We start from the raw sequence: 19,297 nt of genomic DNA on the forward strand, positions 1-19,297 counted from the left end.
AGCCTGGCTAATGCATATTTGGAATCCCCTGTGAAAAAAGTCACTTCAAAATATTTTTTTTACATGCCCACTTCACACAACTTCACACAAACTCAAACAACAACCAGAACCTGACTGACAAAGATGAAAACATTGTGTTTTTCTACTCTATAGGACTCTGGGATCAGTATCTCTGTTTGGATTTAATTTTATATTGAATTCCTGCTGTCTTTAACTAGGTTGGTGTCAGATGACCAGTTAAATGCATATGCATTTATTTGGATTTTGGAACAGGTTCATACTACTCATACTGTACTACCATTTAATCTAAACTAATACGACAACCAGGGGCGCATGTTTCAATGTTTCACAAGTACACAATCAAAGTAGGAATAAAAGATGGGCTGAATGTGTCCAACAGGCATTGGGTCAGCACAAACCCAGAACTAATAAGATTTACTGGATCAGTAAATAACAAATACTGGCACCGAAACCGCAATGCTTAATCTTTACTGATACACCCCCTGCTATGCTCCACCTCCACTTATATATGGTCAGAATGGCAGCCAACCACCACAGGTGAGGAAACATGCATGCCTAAAAAAATAAATGACACTTGATGGCTACACGTGGCTAAAACAGACTACTGCCAAAAATAAACATTTGTTTTAACAACCCACTTGTACAAGAGAAGATGGAGATCTGCCTCAGCAGCATTAGTGAGTGGCTTAATTCAAGCCCAGTTGTTGGTGAAATTGCTATATATATATATATATATATATATTTACATATATATCCTCACTGTTCATGTGTTTATGGGCTGGTTACATGCTGATTCTGCACCTTATGTATTCAAAGGTATTTTGCATTTGACTGGAGTGAAATTACCAGCTAAGAATTTGTTCTATTTTCCAATGTGTTACTCTGCTGGGTGAATGTTTCAAACATAGTGAGGACTTTACTAAGTTTACATTTACCTTCCTATCAGTCTGGCTTTAGTAATTACACCCCATCCTTTATAAACAAACACACACACACACACACACACACACACACACACACACACACACACACACACACACACACACACACACACACACACACACACACATTTCAGGGCTTATATGTGTGTAAGGGATAATTTGCTACAGTTGGCATTGTCTTAATAATTTTATACTGTTCTCAATCTCTCAGTATCAGATGAATAAAAGCACGTCTCAAAATACATTTTCTCTGTTATGATGGTGGAATATGCCTTGGAGAGTTTATGATGACACATGGTTAGGAATAAAACATAATGCAATTGCAGCAGCAGCCACTGCAGAGGCACCCATCCCTGCATCGATCCTGTATGATCAGGATTCTGTAATCAATTCCTCCGATATGGAGTAGCAACAATAGTGCAGCAAGACAGCAAAGAGTGGGACCTGTGAAATGGCTACATCTGTAATTGTAAATGTTGGCAGAAATCCAAAGAAATGCCAAGATCCACTTTTAGCACAGTGTAGCAGACCTTAGAAATGCAGGATTTCAACCACGGCTGTGACAGCTCTGCTTCTATGGCCAAAGTCCTAGTAAAGATACCGTATCAGGGCAAGAGAGGAAAGGAAGGATTGAGGCAAGAGGAAGAGAGACATGAAGAAGGAAGCTGGAATGACGTCCTGTCCTCCTCTTTCACAGCCTCTGGGTAAAATTTTCAGGGAATACTCCTTTAAGGGCATTTCCTTTGTTCTGCCGCCAGTCGTCCTGCTTCATTCCCATCAGCCAGCCATCATCCTAAAAACACAGACATGCAAATAAAGACATTCACCTCACTGTCACTGTGACACCACAGTAAATACCTGTGTGTGTGTGTGTGTGTGTGTGTGTGTGTGTGTGTGTGTTTGTGTGTGTGTGTGTGTGTGTGTGTGTACCTGTTCTTCAGGGTTGTCAAAGGGGATTACCAGCACCACATCACCAGTCTTCATCTCCAGTTCGTCTGTGTCGTTGGCAGCATAATCATGCATCACCTGGAGCTATATCACATAAATGAAAAAAACATGAATGATCTCCATATGTATACACAATGTATATTTGGGTTAAGTAGATGCTCAGCACTATAGAGACTGTATTTGGTTTTACCTTAAACAAGAAGCCAGGTGGCATTTCTTCAGGCTCTGATGCTACTTCTGTTGATTCTGCTGCTACTTCTGGTGTCTAGAAAAAACAGATGTTCTATTTACTGACATGTAGTGCACATTGAAAAACGTGTTCATCTTTTAAAGAGCCATAATTAAGCCGTGGATGCCTTCTTTTCTCCAAAACATGATTTAACAAAAATCTGCCAGCAGAATTTTCTATAAGAGTGTCTGTAACCTGAAACTAGACAATAAAGGATACTTGCTTTTAGAAAATGCTTAAAGTCCAGTTTCAGTACTGGAAACAATGTTAAAGCTATAGTGCGTAGTTTCTGTCGCCCCCATGAGGAATTCTAAGTAATGACAACAACATTGTTGGCGCATCCACATTATACAGCCTTCCATGATTGCGCACGCGCCCCCACCCCTCCTCCGCGCAGTTGCTAGTAGCCAAGAGGACACAGAGGATTAATAAAACATGATGGACTCTTCACATGAGGTCATTATCTTCACTCCAGCTTCTGCGTGGGAATGTCACCGGACGACACAATCTTCTGAACATAGCCATACTGAGAAATACAGAGAGTTGTGTGGCGCTGAAAGTCTTAATTAGCTTTGTAGGAACACATTTGGCAATGGCTTAAATGTAATGGATGTTCAATAATATTAAAAAGTTACGCACTAAAGCTTTAAGTAATTTATATGTTTTTGATTAAATGAAATGTAATTTCAAGCATGTTAAGGAAAAATGTTTTTCTGACATATAGACAAAAATGATGTGATTTTCTTCTAGTAAATGAGAAGAAGCATGATGCAATATAGTCACCTAAAACATATATACATATACATAACAAATATTTAGGGGTGGTGTAAGCTCTTCAAAGAACAATGTTACAATATGACATCATTATATTGATATCTGTAATTTTGCAATGAAAAGCGCATTAAAAAATTAAAAAAATGTATAAAGCACATAACAGTTATTGCATGTTATAGTAGTTCCTCTTTCACGAACCTCCTCTGTCGGTGCTTCCTCCTCTGGTGCTGCAGCAGCTGCTGCTGCAGACTCACCCTGGGAGCAGAGAGAATAACAAAAAGAGATTAGAGAATGAGACATATGAAAGATTGAAATAAGGAGGGGGAAAGAATGAAAGAAAGAAGAACAGACAAACAAGACAAAGACAGACAAAAAGACAAGCTGCCCAGCCTAAACAGCAAAGTTATAGCTAATATAAGCAAGTATGTGGAATAGACGCTAAGCTTGGATTCTAATGCACAGGTTTTGCACAGCATACTATATGCGTGGATTTTTGATTAGCAGTGACTGGGATTAGTTAAGTGTATTGAGAAGCAGGTGTTTATACTCTTCATATTCCCTCAGCAATTAATTTCTAACTTGCCCTCTGTTGCACAGTTGATGCATCCATGCTGTTGGTGCAGATGCATCCTAAATATTTCCATCTTAAGATTTCTCCATATCTCGACCTTCCATTCACAATTTATCTCTCTATCATCTGTTTCTGTCCAGTACTGCATGCTCAAACCTCCTCCTCAAAAATCGATGCATCCACCATTTTCGTCCAGATGCATCTCTCCATTTTTTCTCTCCTTGGTTACCTGACCCTCTTCATCATCCAACGTAGCAGCAGCTGGTGTGGTTTCGTCCTCAGTGACATCAGCTGGAGTCTCAGCTGCAGGTGTTTCATCCTCTGGGGCGGGCACTTCTGTGACCGGCTGGCCCCGCTCATCACCCCAGTCCTCCTGGGCTTCAGCCACGGGATTGTAATGAGCCTGCTGGCTCTCATCATCCCCCTCTGCCTGCTGAGCCAGACCCACAGGGTCATAGCGAACTGGTCGAGTTCCGTCATCCCCCCAGCCCTCTGCGGCGGCTGCTATGGGGTCATAGCGGATAGGCTGCGTACCATCATCCCCCCAGGCATCTGCAGCAGCAGCCAAAGGGTCATAGTGCTGCTTGGTGTGCTCTTCCTGGGCACCAATATCCTCATGCTGAGGGGCAAGGGTCAGGTTTCAAGGAGTCAGAAGTAAAAAAAAAAAAAGAAATTTACTTTATGGGTATTATTAGGGGTTTAATAGTTGAGGAAATTTTAAGGGACAAAGAGGTAAGGTATAAGGGATATTTGAGGCCAGATTCAGCATCTCAATTGGCAAAATGCTTGGAAATTAGCAGGACCAGGACAAAAGAAGAATCTTTGCAGGGCGTGTGGGGGCATGGCCAAAGTATGAAGAACACAGTGGGCTAAGAACAATGTAAAAAATATTTTTGAGGGACAAGCGATTAGGAAATTGATAAAGATATTAGTTTGGCACTCACGGGGTGCATAAGGGTTGTATTATCAGAATGGTATTCAAAAATTAAAACGAGTGTGCGGAACTTTTACATATAAATGATCGTCTGTTACACCCAGACCTTGCCAAATGAGTTCACACAATGCGGATTAGACCTATGAACGCCAGGGAAAGCTCTGTGTATTTTTCTGATTTCGTTGGTGACATGGTGCATCGTAAGTATGCCAATACAGCTTATTTGTACTCAGAATGAGTAGTTTATTAACTCTACAACAACGTGGTTACATCAGAGTTCCATAAGCAGTACACAAAGTGCCGTCAACCAACCTTGCTCACTCACCTACAGTACTTCACAAAGCAGCAGCTTATTCTGGCTCTCTGATTGGTTACACAGCATGTCAGTCTACCTGTGTTTTCCCAAAATCTTGACAGGCAGGTAGGGGTGAGAGACCACAGCGACGTGGTGTTATTATGAACAGATGCTTTTCTTAAGCACGTCAACAGCGTTTGTGTAATTACTCTCACTGTCAGAAGGGGGAGAGAAAAGTTCCGCTATTCAGCTTTAAAGGAGTTCAAACATTAAAGGACCATACCAGGTGATTTTGCATGCTTTAGCCCATTAACTAAACATTGTGTTCCCTGTATCTGTTTTTGCAGATCCCCTGATTTTTCCTCTGGTGCCACTAGGTTTACAATTTTGTCTTAGAGTAAAATGTGAAACAACTAGATTGTCCCTTATCATTTGGATTTTGGTTTATGACTTATGCTAAATTATATTCCCATCAGCCTCAACTGCAGTTTGTATTTAGTGCTAATTAGCAAATATTAGTATGATAATACACTTAACCAAGACAGTGAACATGATAAACATAACCCTGCTCATCATCAGCATGTTAGCATTGTCCTTGTCAGCATGTTTGCATGGTGTTAGCATTTTACTCAAAGCACCACTGTGCCTGTGATGCAAAAATAATGCCTCATTAGTAAAAGGGCTAAAACCTGCTAAACCACAAGAATGGCCTTTTAAGGGATTTAACCATGGATGAGGGTTGGGGGAGTTGCCATCAAACATTATTTAGATTAAACTTATTTGTAATATTTAAGGGACAATGGAACAGTTTTGCAACATATTAGCAGAAACGGGGCCATGAAAGATGCCATGGACCTCGATGGGAGGAGTTCAGCAGTAGGTCATCATCACCATCACCATCATCATCATCATCATCATCATCATTATCATTAGCATTATCATCAGACCCAAGAAGATAGATGTAGAAGGATAGACCTTTACAGAGAAGGTTTGGATTTGCAAATTAAACGACAGATGAAGATAAGGAAGTGTGGCAGCAGAAGGCAGAAACGCAAAAACTGTCAGCCTTTTCCCATCAGAAAATAGATGTTGGATCTTCTGCATGTAGTTTGCAAGCACGGTTTATATTCCCACGGCTATGTTCAGATGGAGAAAGAGGAAGGAAGCTTTGTAAGAGAAGAAGTGTTTCCTTTCTGAGCAATAACTACTTTGCCTCAAGCTACAATACAGCAGAACTGTATGATTGTTGAGACACATCTCTCTTACAGTGATAGGGATGAACAAAAAGGTTAGTTAATGGTCAGAATGCCAAGTTGCAAGCAAGGCTTTGTGAAGTTGCAGACCAGCTTGTTCGTTTATTTCCATGAAACAATCCACTGAAAACAAGAGCAACTTCACTCAACTTGCAGAACAAAACTGTTCCCTGTGTGTCACATGGAGCATGTAAAGGCTACATGTTCTGTCAGTGTAACATGTGAACATACAGGGATAAAAGGGAAAACAGAAAGAAAGGTTGATTCAGTTACAAATCATTTCACAAAGATGGGATTTGAATCTCATAACTCATTTAAGTTTGTAATTTTCTATGAATGTGGTGGGTGTCTTACGATCAATCCTTTATAGGTTTTAGGTCTACAGTATGCTGTTTATCATCAATATACTGTGCATCCCGCAACTTTACTGTAGAAGAGAAAGTGACGGCTAGAGGATTGCACATCAAACACCATTTATATTGATTCAATAAACTATATTATAGTGTAAAATGTCAGTTTGAAACTGAATTGACCCACGCTCATTCCCAAGTTCAATTTGTGCTGTACAACAATCTCTTCAGTGTCACATCAAGCACTGCAGACACAAAGACAACGCACAAACATATTTGGGACAGAAAAATGAAAGAGATCCATTTATGGAACTGTTTTTTTTTATCTACAGTAAAAGCCATTATAGAAGTACCCAACATGTCCTGCAACAAGGATATTGAGAGTGGGGCTTGTATAATGACTATTTTGTAGTAAATGTAAGAATTGAAAAATGAGTTGATGGTAACTATGAACACAATAAGAAATAAGAATATGCTGATGAAGATGATGATCATATTGGTAATTACAGTATATATGTTTGAATGTTTAAAACATGTTTTATGGTGAGGATGATATGCTTACCCATGAGTCCCAGTTTGCCATCTGTGAAAAGTAGAGGAAGAATAGCATGAGAAGACAGAACTAAGCTCTTTACAAAGCTCTTTTCCGTTGCATTTAATAATACATTTCCGGTGCAGGTTTCATGCTCTAAACATACAAGCCCATAGCAGTAGATCTCCAGCAGAACAAGAGTACAGGCACAACCAGGTAAAGTCTGAAGTGCTAAATGATGTTATTGAGCTGCAGAGTGGTGAGTTTATTCTCTGCAGGTTTGTTCCTGTGAGTGCATCCTTTAACTTAATGCAAATTACAGTACAAATCATTCCTTGCAGCCATTAGATTCATAGTTTACAAAGGTGTAGTTCAGAAAATATGCAAAGTCAAAGTAGGTATTTTAAATCACACAGCGCAGATTCATTCTGTTTTCTGAAAAGAAACAGGAATTTTGTACATAACAGAATTTTAAGAATTTCTGTTATGAACTGAGTCTGTAAACAATTACATTACTGTAACAATGGATGCCATTACTGACAGTGTTGTAATTCTCAAGCCTATGACCATGAACATGATGATGAGTTTTGAAATCACACGTGTAAAGTTTGGGGATTTTAATGATTGTGTTACTTTACGTTAGTGTTGTAATGCCATAGATTGTCTAAAGAATACAGAGTGATCTACAGGTGATCTAAACAAGCAAAATATTAAAATATAAAATAAAGTATTAAAATAATCAACTAGCTGAGATTGATTGGTTGATGTGTGGGAAAACGTAATGGCAAGGACAGAAGGCTGTGATTGTTGATGTATGTGTATGGTTTTGAGTTGGATTTATGTTTGGGACTATAACTAAAAGGGATCAAAACATTTTGTTGGCAGGACTATAACCTTTCAGTTAAGGTTGTTAATGATAGCATTGTCATTATTTATCTTTTTATTTTAATATCTTTTGTTTCTTTTAATGTTGCTTTTAATGTTCTCTGTTGCTATGTACTGTATTGTGTTATTCTGAATATGTGTCGGACCCCAGGAAGACAGCCCTGCTGTAGCTAATGTGGATCCTAATAAACTAAACTAAACTATGTGATCTTTTTCCTACATGTTCTGTCATAATAGGGCCAGTTTACCTCACTCTGGTACCTACTAACTGGGTCAAGGTATACAGAAGGCTTCATGCCATCATTCATTAGTGTATAAGAATGCTGTATTGAAGCTGAGTAGCAGACCTGGATCAAACAACAGCTGAATATATTTTGAATGAAATAGCGTGAGGTGTACTTATTTTATCCCACCTTCCAAGCAATATGAGCAACTTTAGATTGCTCAGTTTTACGCTCAGATAAAGTAAGTACAACTCATTTCATTCCAGTATCTAAAACTATATTCTGCTGTAGAGTTCTGAAGAGAAGGAAGTAAGAGCAGAGCAGGGCTTTAGTCTACAGTACTGCCATGAGTGATCTGTGGATAGTGCTGCAGCAGGAAGAAGTGGTCACTAAAAGCAGGAGTCTACGGATCATCATGCCATCATCTTCCTCTTGTTTGGTAAATTGGAAAGAAGCAGGTAACACCTCAAACTATGCCATCCTTATCAAGTGATTGTATTGTGTATCCAGACAAGCATGTTTCAATATATTTAAAGTCAAACAACTGCACTGGCAACCGGAAATATTGTTGTTCCCTTAAGCATAATAAATAGATGGCAAAGTTCTCTTGGACTTAGATATCATGAACTTAATTTAATACATGAATAAAATAAAAAATCTCTTGTGAAGTTTGGCATTTCTTGCAGTGGAGGGTCTCTCTACGACCTATATGTTCATGCCATGAATCATCCACCTGTGTGACCGTAGAGGCTTTGGTTGTTACACTGAAAGAGTCCAGGTCCATGTCCAACAGGCTGCTCGCTGCAGGACTGTCAAACTGATAACAACAGGAATAGGAGCTCTCATTGGCTAACAGGGCGCAATAGAGGGTCAAGGAACAGGACAGAAGAGACAGCAAAGCAGGATAGACAAGAGTAGACATGAATAGACTAGAATAGAATAGGAGAAGGAGGAGGAGGGGACAGGCCAGATAAAGGAACACACAGGGCTCCGACCTGCGCAGGAGAGTTGGAAGTTAAAGGGCTATGGCTGTTTGTCGACAGCAGCTGCTCACTAACCTCTGTAGGGGAGGTGACGCTGATATCAGGAGTAGCTGCAGCATCAAACAGGCTGACGATGTTCTCTGTTTTCAACTCCTTAGATGGGGTCACCTTGGGTGGAGGAGGCACTGCAGGCCTTAGCTAGAACGGTAAAAGAAACAATAATAAAGTTGTGCTACAAGTAAATATTAAGCCAAGGTTCGATTAATAAGCATTGTGTTTTCAGTCTGCATTTTACAAAACTGAATTTAATGCATTTATTTCAATGTTTAAAAAAAATAATAATAATAAATATATATATATATATATATATATATATATATATATATTTATTAATATATTAATATATTTAATAATTAAGAGTTAGATTAAAAAATGTTGGGAAGAAAATTGTACAACTTAAACTCAGATGACAAAATGAACCTATTTATCTCAGCACAGATAACCGATTACATTAATGATGGCTCCTACATGAAATGCAGCAGCATGATTGTTATTAGTCACACCTGTGTAGAGACATTATTCAGACACGACTCTGAACAAAGAGACGGTCTCAGTGTGTGATAGCGTGTGTGTTTACCTTGGATGGAGATTTAGGGATTGGCGGTGGTCCTCCTGGCCTGAGAGTGTGGTTAGATGCTTCTTTTCCAACCGCACTGAGTGAATGAGAGAGAGAGAGAGAGAGAGAGAGAGAGAGAGAGAGAGAGAGAGAATACAGACATATTACAGAGAAAGTAACAAGGATGGCAAATGGGTTAAAAAAAAGGTTAAAGGTTAAAAAGTACAGCTAACACAACTTAAAAAGTTAAAATGCATGCTCTACAGTCCAAGCATAAGTTGTTGTTGTTGTTGTTGTTGTTGTTGCAAGTGCTGTCATGCAAGAAGAGGGAGCCTCACAAGCGAGCAGTAATAGAGGCACTCACTGTTGACAAAAAGCAGCCCTAGATCTGTAGATATTTAAGGTTTGGAAAACCTGCAATTTATTGCTGGACCAGGCAATTTTGTACATTGGTGGCTTCAAATGGCAGAAAGAAGTAACTATTTGAAAATTCAAGCACTATGTTACCAAGACTCAAAGTGGACAAGTGGGGCCTCCAGAGGGCAACTTTTATTTATTAACACCAAAAGCTCTAGGTGTATTTTGTTAGTACACTGTAATTGTAACCTTGTTTGGGAATATGCAGGACTAAAGCAATGTACTGACATGATAAGGGCCCTAAGGTGAATCCTGCTTACCTGATCTTGAAGCCTTGGCTTGATCTAGTTAGAAGACCTTTATCATTTCAGTTTTGTGCTTCTACGCATATCTCTAAATGAATATGTTTAGTCAAATTATCACACAGAAACTGAGAAGCTACTGTAGAAAAACTGTACACATTACACAGATAAGGGGAATAAAAAGGGGTTAATCAGGGACAAGCAACTCATTTTGTGGCCCCCCTAGTGGATTCATCATGTACATGTACATTACTCCACTACGTATCTTGCGTTTTGGGTTGTATTGTTACGTAACAGTCTTGCCTGGTGGAGCATTCAACTTGCAGGTTTGCTCAACTCTTATATATCTGCAACTCTGGGAGCATAGCTCTCTCATCAGTGTCTGTGAATTCACAACCAAGCACTAGTTCTCCCCTCAACTCTATCAAGCCTGCAGACTGACTGACAGACAGACAGCTGGACAGACAGGTCAGTTGGACGGACAGACAAGAGTTGTGTCACCATGGTTACCACAGTTGCTGCCGGTTACCTCCTATTTGTTCCTGACGATGAGGCGCCGCTGGTACCTGTCTTTCTGAAAGGGGGGTTCAGGGGTGGCTCCAGGTTAATGCATGCCATTTAGTTTGTCTATTGCTGTAGCTTAAAATAATTTTGATAACTAGTGTTTTAATCCAGGAGTTTCATATTTTGTAAGTTTCCCCACTTGGCTTACAGTAAACCTATGGGGAAAATAAATGAGTTTGTTAAAAATAACCTTACCTCTTAATTTACTGCGATTTTAACTTCTGATGTTGCTCACTACATTCATCAAGCACGATAAATTATGTGTTCTCAAGAGGTTCAAAAATGTGCACACATTTCTGAAAAGATTTATATTTGACCAAGTCTAGAAGGAGCCATAGAAATACAACATAGCAAGTATTTTCTTTGCTGGTTAAGATGACCAACCACAGTGATTGATTGATGAGGCTCAGCACTCAACAATTTCCGGGATCTCACACAAACAGATGTTTTCAAGTAGACTACAGGATTTCTTTAGAAACGCGAAAACCTGAGGTTACTGGGTTTTCACCTGAGTGGAATATTAACAAAATACTTTTGATTACTAAATAGCATCACTGTCGTCTGTCGGTGTTTATCTATGTTGCTTATATTAATAGATTTCATAGAAATCTATTAACCTATAGAAACTTATTTGATGAAAAGATATCTTTATTCTTAATTTCGTGAATCGTTTTAGAATCAACATCTGCAATGTTTAAAGAATATGCAATGAAACTAACCTGCTTGCTTGGTGGATGTCTGTTCTTTCCAATTTTTCCAAGGTGTCATACAAATCCTGATCCAACTACAGAGGGGGGGAAGATAGGGTGTTAGATATGTATACCTAACAACAACAGCATTACATCATCATCATCCTACAGCTTGTTTGCATCATCATGTCCAAATTCAGATAGACAGTATTTACAACTCTCAAACTCAGACAGTAAAACTGTCTTAGGGTTGGGTACCGAAACCCGGTTCCACTATGGAATTCTGGATGGATTCCTACGCAACCAGTAGGAATCGGACTGGATTAGAACGCAAATTTCAGTTCCTCATTTCGGTTCCATTTAATCTGTCGACTGAAATATTTTCCCTCTGTCGCTCCGAAACAGACGTATTGTAGTTGTGTGTTAGGTGACTGTTAGGTTTACTTATTATATATTTAAGTACTTTAAAATGTTAATATATTGTTAAATTTAAATCATTTTCAATTTTAAAAAAACTCTATAAAAGAGCCTTTCTTTGATGTCATTTTTCAGTTTTTCAAGAATCGCTTTAGGAATCGGAATCGTTTTAAAAGTACCGGTTCGGCATCGGAATCGTAAAAATCCAAACGATACCCAACCCTAGTCCTACTGTATTTTTACAGAAAAAAAAGAACTTTCCGGACAGCAGCAAGACATTTTATTAGATTTAATTGCTGATGTAGTCTAAACTGGCACTGTTGACATTTACCATCAACTGTTATCTTTTACACTGTGTCAATTTGTTTTGTCTGGTCTTTATCTAAATTCAGCACTATCAGAGGTTCATACACAAGACTTACCCGGCCAATTTCCTTGTGAAACTTCTCCTCAAAACCAGCCAAACTCTGGAAGGTGCTGACATAAAATCCAACACGACTAGAAAGGGCAGAGAAGAGAGAGCGAGAGAGACAGTATTGATTGCATTACTGGCCTGACTTAATTTAGCATCCTGTAAGCACAAGCAATGTAGCACAGATGTAAGTGAAATGTAATTACAGCATCCATCCATCAACAGGAAAATCAGTTTCCACAGACACTCACACACATACACACCTGTTCCAGAGGGAAGGCAACTCTTCTTGCAAGTCAATATTAATCTCCTCAAACACCTTCTGGGCTCTCTCCAACTCTTCCTCAGCCTGAAACACACACACACACACACACACACACACACACACACATACACACACACACACACACACATACACACACACACACACACACACACACATACACACACAGACACACACACATTGGCACAATGCATTGGGGTATGTTTTGTATGTGTGCTTAACATTCCCTGACACTTATGCTTATGCTTTGAGATGGTTTGTCTACAGTTGTTCTGTCGTTGTCATTTTCATTTTGCCTTTGATAGATATTCAACAGTTGCAAGTAATAGGGAACACGGGCAGAAAAAGAGAGCGATAAAATGCAACAAGTTCAAAGTGCAGGAAGATTATTGTGTACCTGGTTCCTGGACAGACTGCTCTGGGCAACATTGTGTGCAGACAAGATACCCTGAGCCCAACCTGGGGTGGCCCTCTCCAACAAAGAGGAGGGCTAGAGGAGAGAGTCAGAATACAACAAAAAAACACAATGTTTATTTGTATGTAAATTACATCATTATCAGGGTGCCACTACTTTTGTATCAAAACATTTTTAATTTTTTTTTTACCTTGGTAATTTTAATGCCCCCGTCCTTTTTCTTGGTCTTGTGTGTGGTGGCATAGTTGTGCCTGGCACTGTCGTAATCAACCAGCTTCCTGTCCCTCTTAGCTATACGTGCCTGAACAAAAAAGGAGAACGTGTTATTCAGTGTCTCCGTCTTCAAGGAAAAACTTTGTTTTCATCTTCCAAACATAAACTTGTTTTTCGGGAGTGTATGATTATTCAAAATTCAGTAAGAGCACAATCATATACAGTATAATGTGGAGCTGGCTGCCACTGCATGAACACTAAATGCTAGTTATTTTTTGGTTGTGGTTTCTGCAGGTTTTTATGACGACACAGCTTACCTTGATATCAGGGAACTGGCCCAGGTAAGTATCCATGGAGATGAGAGCATGATCGACCAATTTTTGGTGGTAGTCAGTCCACAGCACATCACAGTCCTGCAGCATGGATGAACATAACAGTACCATACATAATCACAACCAGAGATAAGAAAAAAAAGTTGTTTAATTGTAAAACTATGATTCTTAGATATATTTCTCCACCACTTTTGAGTTCATTCCAGTAGCTCTGTTGCTATGTCTTGGCTCGTGGTCTTGTATATAAATTAAGAATAAACTGAAACCCTTTTAACCGATTGCAGCATTTTCTTACAGATAGCTTGTGGTACTTTTGTCACATAAGATTCATTAATCTAAAAGTAATTTAAAAAGTAGGAAAGCGTTTCCCTAGGAAACATTGCTGCTGCGATGCATAAGCTAATCAGGAGCCAAGCACACACACACACACACACACACACACACACACACACACAATCAATCAACTAATATACTATAAAGGGTTTCTGACCTATATATGGAAACCAGCTTGTCCTCTCTTACAGGCAATTTCTGTATTTTAAACACATTCATAAAAAAGGGTTTCTGACCTCCACAATCGAATCCACTTCGTTCTTGCCGTACCACTCTGGCTCATACATGTCAGCCAAACACGCCTGCACGTTTTTGGAGGACTCGTGCATGGCTGAGGACAAACACATTTATTCTACATAAGCAGAAGATCGATTTAGCTTGGTACATGCAAGTGTGAATTTGTACAGGCTTGTGTGTGTCACCTTTTACTGCCTCCAGGTATGCCCGAAGGTCCCTTTGCAGTTTGCTGCCTTCAGTCTAGGGGTGAAACACAAAACATGGGGCTTAGAACACAAAATGAACCAGCGTGAGGAGACACGTTCACAGCCTGTTGAGCCAATACATATTTCAGTCTCAGCAAATTAACCTGTTAGAGCTAATGCAAAATTCTGTTTATATATGGAGAAGGTACATGCATGACTAAAAAGTCTGGCAAGCTATATAAGTATGCAATAATTGGTCACTAGCATTATTGATTTCTAGAAATATGACTCTACCATTCGACATAGTGCCATTCACTGGACTGTACTCACATATTGTTTGTTGAAGTTGATCACTCCCTCCTCAAAAGCAACATCTTTGGTCTCATCGGCTTTGCCAAGCTTCTGAAGAACCTGTCAGCCAAACACATAACATTAGTCACAATACCAAGGGTAAGGTTAGCAATTGATTCTGTTTAGCTTTAAGACAGAAGAAGGGATATGTTCCCTAAAAGACACAGCACCTGTGAACATCTTCTTGTCTTGACCTCTCGCTTTCAAGTTTAAGATCAAATATGTTTTTTTTTGCATTCATGGGTAAAATGAGTGGGTTGCAGTGTTATGAAACAACGTATATAAGAGATAATCACATCCTACATGAATGCATGTATGCATTATATACATTATTTCCATACAAATGCATATACATATTGTCAATACAGTAGCATTCACACATGTATAAAGCACACTGTGTTTAATTGGTCACCATTATCTGTTTTCTCTCTGCCTGTCTCTCTTTAACCCTACAGTACATGATGCATAATGATAGACAAATAGCGCCCCCTGCCATTTATTCACGGCATGAACGCATAGACTAGGCCTCATATCTACCATCTATAGACTACATATTGCAGCATGGGTAATACTTATCATCATAGTGCTAGCAAAATTTAATGGAGTGTTTCTGTAGTCACCGTTTGTGTGAATAACACTTATTGAGATACCCAGATATTGGTTTAAAATGCCAGAAACACATCAGTCATGGGCTAAATTATGAGTAGGCTTACCGTATCTCACTGCAATATGCACGTGCCCGCTGTATGACATTGACTATATGAACGATGTGTTTAAAGTGGACATCTCCATCCCCAAATAGCCTACAGCCCCCTTATTATTATGATGTCGTGATGCGACACTGCGCCTTGGTGGAGGATGCGGCACTGCTGCTTCACGGCGTTGTAGGCCTGAACGAGAATTCCCCATACATTAACACGTTCGTGAGCAGCTCTTACCTTTTCTTGGGCTCTCGTTAATTTTTTCTGAACGTTGCTGGCCACTTTTCCTGCGGTCAACCCTTTCCCCAAATTCAACTCAGCCATCTTGTAGCGCAGATCAGTCTTTGGATGCGGGAAGGAAGGCAATAAGAGCAATAACGATCTGATGGACCGCTACGGCGATCGTTGAGGCAAATTCATCAAGGTCCAGTGGAGAAATAATGGCGATAAATGCAATTATGTGATGTAATGATGTATCTTTAGAAGGGATGTGTGTGCAGAAAGCTAAGCTGTATTCTCAAATGTTGAACTGCTGTGTGCGCGTCCGTGACAGAGGAGGATGCTGATGCTCTTAAAGGCACAGTTGCTGCTGCGCGTCCACACAGGAATCTCTACATTATATGAGACTACACATCAACAGATACATTATGAACACAATGTGCTGCTTTAAAATAAAATTCTGCACCAACGATTTTGAAAAATGCTCTTTGTTGATCTTTGTAATCTCAATGTTTAATTTAAAATTGGCCTCAGACATTCTCAATATATAGGCTGTCAAGTCTTAAAATGATCGATGTCTCAAATAAATACATAGCCTAAATAAATAGATAAATAAAAACAATATCATAAAGAGCCTAGCAAACATTCACAATTAACCTAAACAAAACATTGGTAAGAAACAAGACCAGGCCTGCTTTAAAGCATGCATCTATTAACGCTTTAAAGACCTATCTTTCTTAATCTGATATTATATCGTTACGTAACACGTGAAGTGACATGAGAAGCTGAAAAGCAGCGCAGCAGCCAAGTGATTCAAGGAATAAACACTTTCTACACACTCATGTTTTAAGTTTTAAATATGAATGTCTTGATATTTCTCTGCAGTGTACCTTGAAATATATTAGACCAAAATATCTCAAATTAACATTGTTGTAAACGACCCATCAATTGTAAAATGTGTATATGATGGAGAAGGCTTATGTCAAGCACTACATCTGATACTCTGATGGTGTGTCTTTTTCGGGATAGGCAACAGCTCCCACTATATATAAGTGTGTCACTATATATTACAACAGGTTTTATCTGGTGCAAAAAATAAAACGTGTTTAGGTTCCACCGTAGACTGTATAGGGTTCTACCCATCGCCCACAGGAGCTCTCCATGAGATGGCGCCATTGGCTCATATCATATCCACATACTTACAGTATGTACAGAGCTCTGATTAAGTTCTTTCACTTTTTAAAACCTGGCTGCTTTTGCTCAACGGCTGCAAAAGTCTGACGGACGACTGATGCTCTGCAGACGTAGGCCTCTAGAGGGGAGTCTGCCAAAATCACACAGATCAGGCTGTCCTGAGTGATGTTATTACTAAATTCCCATTTGACCTGGTCTTAACTAGGCCTACCAGTTGGCTACATCAGTTCAATTTCGTTTTCCTCGTAACAACAACCCATGCAATATTCTTAAAACACATTTTCTTTCATATTTTATGATTTAAAAAAAAAGAATTACAGCTCTTAATTGACACATATTGGTGCTGGCTGGGAGCTCTCCAAGGTCCTGAACTAACACTGCTGGTGTTGAGGGAAGTTAACAGGCAGCACAACAAAAAGCAACACCCCCCCCCCACACACACACACACAAACACCACCATTACACTGGATGTAATTATATCTCTGTTGCATAATCTAGCATGAGAGCGTGTTTACCAGAAATCCCACTTGCATGTGAGAAGTAAAATGGTTTAGTGTATGATTATACCGTTTTCAGTAGATCATAATCTGCCAAAAAAAGAACTAATAAACTCCTTTCAATGTCAAACAAGGCACGTTATCTTGTACCTACCACGTGTTAATTATTCTTTAAATTACTTCTTACATTTGAAATAGATTATTATCACAATAAAGCCGTCTGTTCCTTGTAAATTACACAGCTCAAATACACCTCTTTTGCATCTTTACTGCCCCTCTTTCTTCTTTCTCTCTCACACTTTCTCCCCTCTCCTCCTCCCTTACCCTTTCCACCATCTATTCATCCCCGTCTCTTTATCCACGACAATAACAACATTTGGCCACGAGTCACCAAGCCCATTCGTTCCCATATAGCCACATGAATAGCTCCTCTCCACCCCCCTCTCGTGCTGCGGGAATGGTTTAACCCGTTACCCACAGTGAGCGAGACAGAGAGCACAAAGGAAGCGCATACACTGGTCGTTGACAAGGGATATTTATGAAAGCTTGATGTAAACACGGAATAAAAACCGCAAGGCAGCATTTCCATTTCCCGTCGCACTGGTCCATTATCGGCGTTCAATATTACATGAGGTAGCCTACCTACCGGCTAGCAACAACGCGCCTGTCTGGACACCGACAGGCAGACAGTAAGTGTGAAATTGAAGCCAAGAGGAGTTGAGCATTGTTTCATTCTTCGCTTTAGGCTTTTCTGGAGTTGCTCGCTGTTTTGTTTTTGTTTTTTTGGACCGAGCCCGGTTAACTGAGATCATGATGTTAGCGTTTTCAAGCAAACAAATGGAGATTCTCTTCTTTTTTTAAAAACAGTTTTTCTCTTTTTGGACTTGGGGATGACAAAGGAAACACACGCTAATATGTTGCATTTCTGAGGTGAGTTTTCTTTGTTCATGTCAAATTACATTTATGTTGTGCTTGCATAGGTTTTTTTTAATTGAATTGAGTCTTCCGCGTGCCACAAATAACAAAGACTAAAGTGTAACGTTTTGTCCTGTTATCTCCACCCAACAGCCTAGACGAGCCACGTTCATACTGTTAAAACGTTTCGCAAGAGCTAATTATGTTGCCCGCAGCCTTATGCCCACCATCACTGTAATTGCCTTTTGGAAATTAGACACATGGAGGACAGCTCCGCTATTGTTTTCCCTCTATTGTTTTCAAACCGTTGCTTAAGGCACGAGCACTTCCAGACCTCTCAGCGGTCGCATATCAGTGACAGCCAGATGAATCCTTCATGATGTGTGGGGATTAATAATTAAAAAGACTAAACTCTGAATGTGATACCCTTGTAAAATAATTGGGTAGGACAGCGTGTAAACAGTGGGAGCCAAATTAATTTTCACTCACAGAAAGTCATGTGCACCCACATCCCATTCTTTCTATCTATCTATCTATCTATCTATATATATATATCTAGTAAAAACACCTTCATTTAAATCTAACTTATACAAAAACAAAACAGAGAGAGAAAACATTTAATTTCTCTCGCTGGATTTCTCTCTCCACCTCCTCTCTTCTTCAGGCTACAGTAATAGCACATGAAACATTTTCATAATTAGCAGTTTGCTGTAGCAAAGAAGAAGTAATTATAGGCAGCAAGCCTGCTGAGCTAAGTGTGCAGGCATTTTTCTTTTATTTCCTTTGTTAAACATGCAAATGTGGGTTTGGTACCACACTACTAGTTCTGTTCTGAAAATGACACTGCTTCAACTTGTGTGTTCTCTCTCGCACTGCTGCAGTTTAAGATGAAATTGTTCATAAATGGATCAAAACTAAACCATTTGACATACAAAAGAACTGTAGTTGTCTGCTCTATATTATTTGGTGTTAATAATAATGTGTGTGTATGTGTTTGGTACTCTATGTGAGGGTATTTGTGCAGAGCTGTCCATGTGGTGCAAGGAGGAGGTGCACCCCCCCCCCCCCCACGTACGCACACACACACGTACGCACACACACACACACCAACAAAAGAAAATAATT

General features: G+C 39.5%; 2 protein-coding genes across 6 annotated transcripts in view; one reads left to right on the forward strand and one right to left on the reverse strand.

Annotated features, from left to right (window-relative positions):
- Positions 1-811: 811 nt before the first annotated feature.
- Positions 812-15,925, reverse strand: LOC116049936 (myc box-dependent-interacting protein 1). 4 transcript variants are annotated; one of them, XM_036004380.1, is made up of 19 exons: positions 15,585-15,925; positions 14,626-14,706; positions 14,296-14,350; positions 14,110-14,204; positions 13,526-13,621; positions 13,186-13,296; positions 12,978-13,070; positions 12,561-12,646; positions 12,308-12,383; positions 11,499-11,563; positions 10,745-10,789; positions 9,578-9,653; positions 9,016-9,138; positions 6,879-6,899; positions 3,714-4,103; positions 3,112-3,168; positions 2,101-2,175; positions 1,893-1,994; positions 812-1,755 (listed from the first exon to the last, which is right to left on the reverse strand). In XM_036004380.1, the coding sequence occupies exons 1-19, from the start codon at positions 15,669-15,671 to the stop codon at positions 1,654-1,656; spliced, it is 1,836 nt and encodes a 611-aa protein (XP_035860273.1). In that variant the 5' UTR covers positions 15,672-15,925; the 3' UTR covers positions 812-1,653. The 4 variants fall into 4 exon arrangements, with proteins under 4 accessions (XP_035860273.1, XP_035860274.1, XP_035860275.1 ...); XM_036004381.1 differs by lacking the exon at positions 10,745-10,789 and having other exon boundaries at positions 15,585-15,924; XM_036004382.1 differs by lacking the exon at positions 3,714-4,103 and having other exon boundaries at positions 15,585-15,924.
- A 1,769-nt stretch (positions 15,926-17,694) lies between these two features.
- The window catches only part of tmem198a (transmembrane protein 198a), a 38,549-nt gene continuing 36,946 nt past the window's right edge, over positions 17,695-19,297 (forward strand). Inside the window, exon 1 of one of the 2 annotated variants that reach the window (XM_036004202.1) lies at positions 17,695-17,946. The gene's annotated coding sequence lies outside the window, so the exon portion shown is untranslated. Of the gene's footprint in view, positions 18,188-19,297 lie in introns of both variants that reach the window. The other variant, XM_031300105.2, reaches the window with a different exon arrangement.

This window comes from Sander lucioperca, chromosome 8, assembly GCF_008315115.2.
Source record: "Sander lucioperca isolate FBNREF2018 chromosome 8, SLUC_FBN_1.2, whole genome shotgun sequence".
Taxonomy (NCBI): Eukaryota; Metazoa; Chordata; class Actinopteri; order Perciformes; family Percidae; genus Sander; species Sander lucioperca.

Coding starts and splice junctions, on each gene's coding strand:
- LOC116049936 (XM_036004380.1), bottom strand. CDS start 15,671: ATGGCTGAGTTGAATTTGGGGAAAGGGTTGACCGCAGGAAAAGTGGCC. Junction 9,139..9,577: donor TCCCTAAATCTCCATCCAAG/GTAAACACACAC, acceptor TTACCGTTCTAG/CTAAGGCCTGCAGTGCCTCC. Junction 1,995..2,100: donor CACCTGGCTTCTTGTTTAAG/GTAAAACCAAAT, acceptor TATGTGATATAG/CTCCAGGTGATGCATGATTA.